Source organism: Solanum lycopersicum, chromosome 7 (assembly GCF_036512215.1).
Source record: "Solanum lycopersicum chromosome 7, SLM_r2.1".
NCBI classification, from domain to species: Eukaryota; Viridiplantae; Streptophyta; class Magnoliopsida; order Solanales; family Solanaceae; genus Solanum; species Solanum lycopersicum.
In genome coordinates, this window is record NC_090806.1 from 63,024,796 (window position 1) to 63,035,880 (window position 11,085).

At 31.7% G+C, this 11,085-nt stretch overlaps 1 protein-coding gene across 1 annotated transcript; it reads left to right on the forward strand.

Annotated features, from left to right (window-relative positions):
* The first annotated feature begins 3,699 nt into the window (after window positions 1–3,699).
* LOC101254315 (putative DEXH helicase-like repair protein) lies at window positions 3,700–8,722 on the forward strand. The gene is made up of 14 exons (XM_026032225.2): window positions 3,700–4,565; window positions 5,063–5,185; window positions 5,269–5,342; window positions 5,498–5,570; window positions 5,648–5,794; window positions 5,876–5,961; window positions 6,293–6,362; window positions 6,551–6,670; window positions 6,912–7,142; window positions 7,503–7,604; window positions 7,685–7,840; window positions 8,024–8,112; window positions 8,181–8,261; window positions 8,411–8,722. The coding sequence occupies exons 1-14, from the start codon at window positions 3,933–3,935 to the stop codon at window positions 8,487–8,489; spliced, it is 2,064 nt and encodes a 687-aa protein (XP_025888010.1). The 5' UTR covers window positions 3,700–3,932; the 3' UTR covers window positions 8,490–8,722.
* The last annotated feature ends 2,363 nt before the right edge of the window (window positions 8,723–11,085 follow it).

Sequence of the window (11,085 nt, forward strand, 5' to 3'; positions counted from 1 at the left end):
TTAAAAATCGAAATCACTATCCGAGCAACAATTTTCTCAAAAAAAATATTTTTTTCCCTAATATCGTTGCTATAATAGCATTTTCATAAAAAAAAAAAAAATTTAACACTTTCTTCTCATGAAAACGCTGCTTTAGCAGTTTTTTATAAATAATTTTTTAAAAAAAAGGAAATCTGCAGCATTTTACTTAATTTTCTTTCTTTCTTTTTTTCATTCCTGTACTTAATTTATTATTTTTTCAAAAAAGAACTGCTGCCTTGGCAGCCTGAAATTTATATTTATTCGGAAGCGGGATTTTATTTTTTAATAAAACGCGATTTTGAAAAAAATTAAGGAAAAGAAAAATAAATCCAGGAAAAGACGCTACCAAGGCAGTTAAAAGTAAAAAACAGGCTTTTTGAAAAAGAAAATTTATGTAAAACGCTGTCCTAGCGAAAACAAAATTTTAAAAAAATTTTGTGAAAACACTGCTACTGCAGCGATATTAGTGAAAAAAGAAAAAGCAATTTGAGAGAAAATCGCTGTTCAGAGGAAAAATCACTTTGGTAACAGCAATTTTGTCCTTTGTTTAAATAAAAATATGATGTGCACTTTTAAAATTTTTTGACAATTTGTTTTTATCCCTTTGGCTCCGAACTTAGAAATATATATATTCACATTTCTTTTAATAACTAGAGAATTTTTCACCGTAAAATGATGATATTTTGTTTTCCTATGGTCATATATTGGATTTATGTTCAACTGGAAAATAGTCGTATACATAATACTATTGCCTAGCTCAGTCACGTTTTAATGTGAAATGTTTGTGTCTTTGTCTCATTTTATTGAATCTTGACTAAATGTTTTAATATCTTAAAATTCATCATGCATGATTTGACGTGAAAATTGCAACTTGTTGGTACTTTTCACACATCTTCATTAGAATTCCAATATTTTGACATATTGTTCAGTCCAACTTGTTGAAGCACTTTCATTTATTTTCTAAGATCACTAACGTAATTTTCAACATTAATTTAATCTGCGTTATGGCGTACATTGCTCTGACATTTTGTCAATTGAATTTTAGTCTTCTACGTAACATATATATTGCCGAATACTATAGGATAGAATAAATACAAATTGTGTTAAAATTTTCAATAAGCGTGCAATATTATTATTTTATTTTTATTTTGAAAAAAGAAAATATTTTTTCTAGTGACACGATTTTGAGCTTTTAATACATGAAATGTAGAAAGGATTTTGGTAAATGATACAAAATTCACTTCAGTAAACTATAATTGATATAAGTTCTTGGAGATTATTATTTATTAGGATAAAATTAATGCGTTTGTAAATTAACTATACGTACACGGACTGAAGATCATAGCTAAAACAAATGGAGGGATCATCAATGGAGCACATATCAAGGGAGGTTAATAAAGAGGAAAAAACTTATCTGCACTGAGTGTTTATACGGAGCCAATACAAAATGCATTACTATTTGGTATAATAAAATAAAATGAAACTATAAATTTAAACACATAAAATGCATGTATTGACTTGATATAAACAGCCGATATAGATAAATTTTGTCCAGTAGTATATCTACTAGCCCTATATTATTTTATGCATGTCCTTTGTTTGTTTCATCCGCACGCAGTTGAAAGAGTTGATGTGGAAACTACACCATACAGATTAGTTTCTTTTTTGTATGGATAAAGTTATTATTGATAAATAAAATTCTTCCGTTCTTATAAAAAAAAACACATGGTGAATTTATCTCATCACATGCTATATATATTACTTCGTTCATTTCAAATTATATGAGTTATTACAAATATAAAGATTACAAATTTAATGAAAAAAATGGTTAAATTAGTTCATACGTTTAATTTAACATAACTTTTTCTGCTAAAGAAATAAACGTTTACACAATATTAATGCAAATAAAACTAACGTGATAAGTATAGAAATTATAAAAAGAGATGGAGCACAAGTTTAAATAAAAGGCATAACACAGGTTTATAGTAAAATTTATATTAGATAAATAAAAATATTACATATTTTCAACTATATGTATAGATGAATTGTGAACTATGTAATTTAAATTTATCTTGATGAACACAAATACTTTTGTGATAGATTAATATTTTGAATATATATGGAGAAATTTTCAATCTAACTAATTCAAGAAAAAAATTATTATAGTCTAGTCTAGACTATAAACAAATAAAAAAGTAATATGTGATATAGAATACTATCTGATAGTCACGTTTATTTATTTTTGTTGATTGCAATAAATAAAATAAGTCAAACTTAAATATTAATTGGCTTTATTAGATAAAATAAAAGAAAAATGTCAAAAAAATAAAAAGCTGTGAAAAATAATTGGCTATTGTTCATGTTGTGGTGTCCTCCCATCAATATATAGGATGGGTTGCCTTCAAAGATTCAAATCTAACCATTAATCTCTGTGTAAAATATTAAATTTGGAAAAGGTTTTGTGATTTTTTCTTTGTTGCTATGAAAATGACAGTTTATTACCAAGATTTATCAATAGATCATTATTATTTTGTGTAGTTGTGTGGTAATTGAGGTTACTAAATTATCTCATAACTAGTCCAATTAGAACTAAAAATCCTTTTGTCGATGTCTTAATCAACTTTTGAACTACTTAATTCGTTCATTTGCAACTTTACTTTTTCTTTGTTGCCGGATTCAATGCACCATTGGTGATATCTCTTTTTTCTAAGATTCGGCTCGTCTTCATTTCATTTTTCTCTATTTTGTCTTATAAGTTGATTTCATTTTTCTCTATTTTGTCTTATAAGTTGTTGATTGAATAGGAAATACACGACGTAGGTTAAATTTAAAAATTACGATTTAATAATTAATAAAAAAATCTCTCGCTACAATTTAGATGATAAATATGTAATTGAAAAAATTGTCTTAACCATTTTCAATTGTATAATTATTTGATGAAATAAATCATTTGTATTATTATAATATTTTAAAAAATTATATATACTGTCAACACAACACGTAGCAATATTTTCAGTTGATACCTGCATAGCCAAAAAGATTTCTTTTACAGCCGTGTTTATACAAATATTATTCACTTGCGGTAATTAAGTAATGTATTAACCTTGTACAAAAATATATAAAAGTGTTTATAAATTAAAAATGAATTTTAGAAAAATTATAGTGTCCAACACAATATATTGCACCCACGTGGCCATACTTTTTAGTTAAATCGTTAAGCAAATTAACTTCTATCAATAAGGATTAAAAATAAAATAAAAGATATACCTATTCCAAAAGCCCCGTTATCAATTTGTCAAAATTCAAGAAGAATTTTTTTAACAACGATATCAAAGTCTTAAAAAAAAAAAAAAAACTAATCAAACCATTCATTATCCAGCTCATTTGACATATCAGCAACTTTTGACACGTCATCAAATTAGTTTATGGCGGTTTTAATTTGTTAATCAGTTAGATTAATTTCAATTGTGCTCTCTATAAATAGTCCTTCCCGCTCAATTTTTCAACTCAGCTTCTTAATTTCTCTCTGCTTTCTCGAAAAATGGATCTTCGAATTCCAGGTTCTTCAACTTCGTCTTCGTCTTTGTTTTATTCTTCTGAAGATGTTGATTTTCTGATGTAAAATTGGATGATTTTGAAATGTGTAAATTAGAATGCCCTAATGGTGACTGTTATCTTTGATTTTCTCCTATTGCTATCAAATTTCTTATATTGAAATGTTAAATGCTATGAATAGCGTGTGTAATTTTCTAGTTAAATTGATAATCGTTCTTGTTTTACTGAAGACGAAAGGGGTGAAGGTACGGATTCGGGCCGAAGACTCCGTGCCCGTTTGAGGAAAATTCACCGTGACTCGAGACAAACTGTAAGAGGATCAGTTTTGAAATGGGAGACAGTGGAAGAAGAAATGGATGAAGTCATTCTTAAGGATTTATTCAGATAATTCTGATAACATCTCGCTTGCTGAAACTGCTGAGCCACCATCGGATTTGATCTTGCCGCTTTTGAGGTACCAAAAGGAATGGTTGGCTTGGTCAATAAAGCAAGAAGAATCTGCATGCAAGGGGGGTATTCTTGCTGATGAAATGGGAATGGGGAAGACGCTTCAAGCCATAGCACTTGTGCTTGCTCAACGCGATTTAAAGAAAGCAACTAATGGTTCCAGTATATTGTTGTCTTCACCTGGTACTTCCCAGGAACTCCCAACAGTAAAAGGAACTCTTGTTGTATGTCCTGTGATTGGAGCATCTCAATGGCTTCGAGAGATTGAACGTTGCACAACTAAAGAAAGCAACAAAACTCTTCTTTATCATGGCACAAACAGGGGAAAATTTACATCCAACCTGGAGGAGTATGATTTTGTCATTACTACCTACTCCACTATCCTGGCTGACTATAGGCCAAAAAAGTCAAAGCAGAAGAGCAACAACTCAAAATTGTGTGACGATGGTTCTATTGATAATTCGGTCAGTGTTGGTGAAGATGTGTCCAGAAGGAAGTCAATTCTGCATTCAGTGAAGTGGGATCGTATCATTTTGGATGAGGCAAGTCATGCATTATGTTGTTGTTTTCTCTATTTTGTAGTATCGGAGGTTTGAAAGCGTTCTTGGTTCATTTGCTGTTTATACAACCTTTTTCTTATAAATGCCAGTTTTTCAAGTCATGTTGTTAGAGTCGTAAATGTGGAGATTGGTATGAAAAAACCTATGCCGTTAACTGCTGGATAGTGTCATAGCAGCTATGATGTTTATTAGAATGTGAAGAATCTTGTGGTGATTTCGAAGAAACCTATACAGTTAACTGCTGAATAGTGTAGGTGTAAATATGTCCATGATGTTTCAGCTATTAAAACTCAGCAAAATGTCCTATAGTTCTTTGCTTTGCATTTCATCTATTTTCTATCTACATGGTGAACTATAGTTCTTTGCTTTGCATTTCATCTATTTTCTATCTTCATGGTGAACAATGCTGCATGTAGTGTCATGTGAACTACTAAATTTCATCTGCAATTTTCTTAACTGATTGAGCTTCTGTGGCATAGGCTCATCATGTCAAATCTATAAGCACCACCACCACAAAAGTGGTTCTTGCTTTAGAATCTTTTTATAAGTGGGCCTTAACTGGTACACCCCTGCAAAACCACATTGGAGAATTGTACGTACTTGTAAGTTAATTTTTGCTGGTTTCACTACATTTTCTTTACTTTTAATAGTTCTGAGGTTAATTACATTATTTACTTCTATACAGGTCCGATTCTTACAAGTTACTCCTTATGCTTATTACTTTTGCCAAAATTGTAATTGCAGCGGACTTGATTTAAGGTAGACACAAATATTCTTTTTTTAAATCCTTGTTCCTATCCCTTAGTATGAAAGACACAATGGCTCAAAATCTATTTTACTTTATATTGTTATACTTTTGCTTCTCAAGCAATGTTATTTATGAAATATCTTGTGCTCTTTGATAAATTCTACAGCTCCTCTGATAAATGCCCACAGTGCCATCCCCAGACTTGCCGACGTGCACGCCACTTCCTCTGGTGGAATAAAGTAAGTTAACAATTTATGAGGTTCATCTTTTTGCTGACATAGTAAAGTTGAAACATCTTCTTTTTTCTTTTTTCTAGTATATTGAAAAACCTTTAAGGATTATGGGACACAAGAATGACGGTGGAGATGCTATGGTTTTTTTGAAGCACAAAATTCTGAAAAGCATAATGCTAAGACGTACCAAAAAGGAAAGAGTTGTTGATCTTTCACTTCCCACAAAGACTGTAAGTTCTGTCTTGCAGTAGTGTCGTGTGCTTCAATTTCGATAAGAATCTTCTATTATTGGTTATTATTTTTGGGTTCAGGTTATAATAAGAAAAGATTCTTTGGATGTGGATGAATTTAACTACTACAAGTCATTGCACAATAGAAGTCGAGAACTGCTCAAGAGGTATTTTTCAAACTTGAGCTCTTATTCCTTGCAAGTCCACTTTCTTGGCTCCAGCTGCACCAATTTGCTGGCTCTATAATTATTATTTTTTTGCTGTGTATCCCGTTCTCTTGCTTATCCATGGATTAAATGCATTAAATCTGTTTCCTATAATTGCTTGTTCTTAAGTAGTTATTGAACATATTGGGTTAGTATCTTGGTTTTTAACTTAAATCTTATACATCTTTTTCTTCCCATAAAATTCTTAATCATTTGTGCCATACCTGCCAAAAAGTAAGGGATCAAGGACATTTTTATTTATAACCGTATCACATTTTGTATTTTGGTGCAGATATGTAGAGGATGGAACTCTGATGAATAACTATGGTCACATTTTTGCTATGATCACGCGCCTACGGCAGGTACCTACATTCCTACTCCTCTTACAACTTTATTTTGAAGTGTCTGCCTCTAGTTTTCTTGTCCTCCTATTATATGAGCGCAAATACAAATACTGGCCTTTCTTTTGCTTCATTTGAACTATGGGTCATCAGCCAAATTTGATTGCAGAAAATGCCTGACTAATATAATGTCTTTCTTTAATCGGCAGGCAGCTGATCATCGTTACCTTGTAATGTACTCTAGAAAAGAATTGGCTAGTGGAAACAAAGAGGCTGAAGATGTTGAAAAATTATGTGACCTATGTCATGATGCAGTGGAAGATCTAGTAGTGAGTTTGCGCACCTCTACCCACTCCCTCCTCCCAAACCAAGAAATAAGAAAAGAGAGAAGAAAAGGAAAGAAACAAATTCAGAAACTTCATGCACCTTTCAATTGCTCATTGTCAATTTTATAGCTCTCTCTTTTTTGCATTTATTAAATTATTTTTATGTTAGCCATTCAAGCACCTTCAAGTACTTCTAAATTAGACAGTCTTCTTTGAACTGTGCATCTCTTTTTGATTGTTGCAGGTTACTTCCTGCAGGCACGTGTTTTGCAAGGCATGTTTGATAGACGTAGCTGACAGTGTGGAGAAAATAGCATGCCCTTCATGTACCAAACCCCTCAAATTTGACTTCACTGCAAATAATGATAAGGGGGATTCTAATTCTAAACCTACTGTCAAAGAGTTTAGGTCCTCAAGTATATTGAACAGAATTCAGCTTGATAAATTTCAAACGAGCACTAAAATAGATGCTTTGGTATGCAATTGCATTCTACACTATCACCATATTCTGCTCTGTTTGCTTTTCTTCTTTGCCTTACGGATTTCTTTCCCTTTTACAAAGAGAGAAAGCGATGTCATGTCATATCATCATATACTAAGATAATTTCTAACCCAAGGGGTGTGAGCTCATGATCTTGGCTCTTCATTATGTGGAAGAACGTCAAACTGCTTTTAAAACTAGTTGTGTGATGTGTCCCAGTCAGTGGAACAAGTATTGAAGAATCTCAGTCTTGTTAATTTTATTGGCGTTGCCCTTAACTCTTTGATTCTTCTACTTGTGAATAATATTGCTAAATACATTCTTGATGCTCACTTTTAATTTTATTGAATGTAGAGGGAAGAAATTAGGTTCATGGTTGAAAGGGACGGTTCTGCAAAAGGAATAGTTTTTAGCCAGTTCACTTCGTTTTTAGATCTGATACAGTATTCTCTTAATGTAAGATATACTTTCTCCTTCCTACTTTCCATTCCTCTTCTCAGACTAATAAATAAAAAGCTTGTATTATGTGTATTCAGCTGTCGGGCATCAATTGTGTTCAATTAGTTGGATCGATGTCTATTGCCGCAAGAGATGCTGCAGTAAACAAATTCACTGAGGATTCAGATTGCAGGATACTACTTATGAGTTTAAAAGCTGGAGCTGTTGCTCTCAATCTTACAGTTGCATCAAATGTAAGGATCTAGTGTTGCCCTCCTAATATATTTCCTCTTATTTGGTTCATTTGATATACCTAACTCCACTTCTCTGCACACTCAAAGAACCAGCTCAAGATACTATTATGACTCGTATTTATCTGTTGAATAAGCACACAACATATTTCAATGTTAGATGGCTCATCTCTTGAAACTTTCTAGGTTTTCTTAATGGATCCTTGGTGGAATCCTGCGGTGGAGCAGCAAGCCCAAGATAGAATCCATCGAATAGGGCAATATAAACCTGTCTGGTGTGTTTTGCCTTTCTTGTACTTTCGAGGCCATTGAATGGAGCTTATTATTTTCTTCTATTTTGTAGGATTGTGAGATTTGTGATAGAGAATACAATTGAAGAGAACGTCATAGAGTTGCAAGAAAAGAAGAAATTTCTTTTTGAAGGGCAAGTGTCTTTTCCTTACGGTCATCACATAGTTAAAGCATTTTGATGATTTCCCTTGCAAATTGTTATTAGATAACTTCTTTGCTCCTACCTTCCCATCCTCCGCTCTTTCTCTTCCCTCTAACTGTTTGTTCTTCCTCTGATTGCAGGACAGTCGGTGGTTCTTCAGAGGCCTTAGGAAAACTAACAATCGAGGACTTGTCAAACCTGCTTGAGCGTCACTTTTGATATGTTCTATTCCTTCTGTTTAGTTCCTGTCAACTTCTGTACTGTGTTCTGATGTTTGCTCTTAGGCTGTGCGGTGTTTGATATGTCGAAAGAGTGTTTCTGTAGCTTCATCAATTGTTAAATTGTTCTATTGCTTCCTTCATTTTAACTTCCTTTGCATGACAAAAGTGCATCAGAATTCATATCCTCAAGGCAACATCATGGAAATGTGCATCTGTATATGCCATCACAGTTCTGAATTCAGCTGCATTAGTAAAGAATCATATATTATTATAAGAGGGAACCAAAAAAGTTAAAAAGTTGAATTACGATTTTACCGTTATTATAAATTTAAATGTTATAAAGATATTTAACTATTTAATTTAACTATTAAATTATATTATTTTAATCAAAATGTTAATGACTTTTCCACTTCTTTAGAATAATTTTTAATTAAAATATCTAACTTAATTTATTTTCTTGAAATTATTTAAAATATTATTTTTTTCGTTTAATATTTATTTTGGGATTCAATGAATTTTGATTATCAAAGTTGAATTACTTTTTTGCTTTTACTTAATAAAAATATTTAATAAACAAAAATAACTAATCTAATTAGTAGTATTATTTAAATTGTTACACAATCTAATTAAATAGGAGTAATATTTTAATTTATCACTCAAATTACAACAGCCTATATTCAATGTTTTGGAATCTATATTCAATGTTTTGGAATTGCTAGCTTTTCCATCTTCCTAAAATTGTCCTCTATTCAATATTTTAATTTCATTTCAACTTCCGAAAATTATGAAACATTAATGTGAAGTTCATGAATCTATCAAGCCCTTAGTATAATTTATCTTTTACTGTATAATTATATATGCATTTATCCCATTAATTTTAAATTAGTTATTTTTTTTAATTTTCATCCGTTAGAAAACTTTTCATGTACTCTATTAAGTTTTATATAAATACACATAACATTTTTTAAAAAAAAGCATAGGATGCAGTACCAATTGATTTGCACAGTAATTTAGATAAGTGTATTACTATTCAAATTATATCATATGATTGAAAACTTGAGATTCTTATAGCCGATTGCATATTTGAGGCAACAATGTCAAATAACCATTTCGTGGAAGTTTACCTATCAGGTGATGTTGATTAATTAGTTAAAATTGTTGTGTCTTTATTTTGTTATTCTTTAATTTATCTTACACTTTAATATATGTAAGTGCATGTATTACTATAGAAAAAAAAAGTTATATATGAGATTATATACTTTAGAGGTTTAATCAAAATTTTGAAGTTATTAGTTTAATATGGTGGTGCAATGCATGAAAAACATTGATTTTAATAGTTTGTCATGTTACATTCAATATACATATATTTTACTAATTATGTATGTTGAATTCAAAAAAGAAATGACTCAAAAGTTTAAATCAGACAAAAAGTAATCTGCCCTTTCAAATCTATACAACTCATTATTTTCTTAAAAAAATTACTTAAAGTGAAATATACGTGCAACGCACGTATTCGAGAACTAGTATTAAGAAAAAAGAACTAATTTTAGTACCACACTTCAAACTATTGTTTTTTGTCCGCAACAACCACACTTTCAAACTAATACCAGAGCTAGTTGTTTGGAAGGTAAACACTCCTAAGGTTATGAGTTCGAGAAAAGGCCATTTCAAGAAATCTATCAACAAAAATATTAGATTACTATTCAAGTCTAAACTTACCTTTTTCCCCCCAGTATTCCATTCTTGCAAGAACAAATGAGAAAAGGTCAATTATTAAACAAAATGTCATAAAGAAGGAACTCAAAGTATTACAGTTCAAAGTCTAACCTCTCTTCGTGCACAAGAGTCAACTCCTCAAACCTCAGAAGAAAGGCTTCCAATTATGCCTATGCCTGCACAAAGGACGTTTCTAGTTTAATTTGCTCTGTTTATTCTGTATGTTGAATAAAATTAATTAAAAGTCGGAGTCGCAACAACCCCACACTTAAAACTGAAGCATACATACAAGTTAAGCTCAGACTGAACGTTAAACCGTCCCTTTTTAGGCTGCTGGTCTACGCTTAAGTTTGGCCTTTCGGGGTCTCGGACCACTCTCCACTTGGGCCTGGGAATGAAGGTCGAAGGAGGTGTTCTCTTTTGGACTCTCGACCCATGCTCCAGTTGGGCCTTTTGGGCGTGAAGGGGTAGTTAGAGGTCCACATTGATTGACAATGAAGTAGTGGTCTGATTTCACGAAAAATGAATACTCCAATTCAAGGTTCGTCTTCTTGTTTGTTTTCTTTGAAGCTCTTGAGTTTCTTGAAAGTTTGGTTGAAATTGAATGATTTTAAATGACCCAAAATGGAAAATAATGAATGACATGTAAATTGGAATAACATGTGAATAGGTTCATCACGTTGTGCCTTAGTATTGAGCTGTTATCTTTAATTTATTCCTGTCAAATTCCACATGTCTGAGCAATGTATTTCTTTAATTGGCAGGCAGCTGATCATCCTTACCATGTGATGTGCTCTAGAAAAGAATTGGCTGGAGTTGTTGATCAATTATGTCATGATGCAGTAGTGAGTTTGCACACTCCCTCCCCCATACCAAGA

Bases quoted from the DNA above. Each gene is read 5' to 3' on its own strand.
- LOC101254315 (XM_026032225.2), top strand. From the start codon at position 3,933: ATGAAGTCATTCTTAAGGATTTATTCAGATAATTCTGATAACATCTCG. The intron at 5,343-5,497 runs GTAGACACAAAT...TAAATTCTACAG, and splicing joins TGCAGCGGACTTGATTTAAG to CTCCTCTGATAAATGCCCAC. The intron at 6,671-6,911 runs GTGAGTTTGCGC...TGATTGTTGCAG, and splicing joins ATGCAGTGGAAGATCTAGTA to GTTACTTCCTGCAGGCACGT.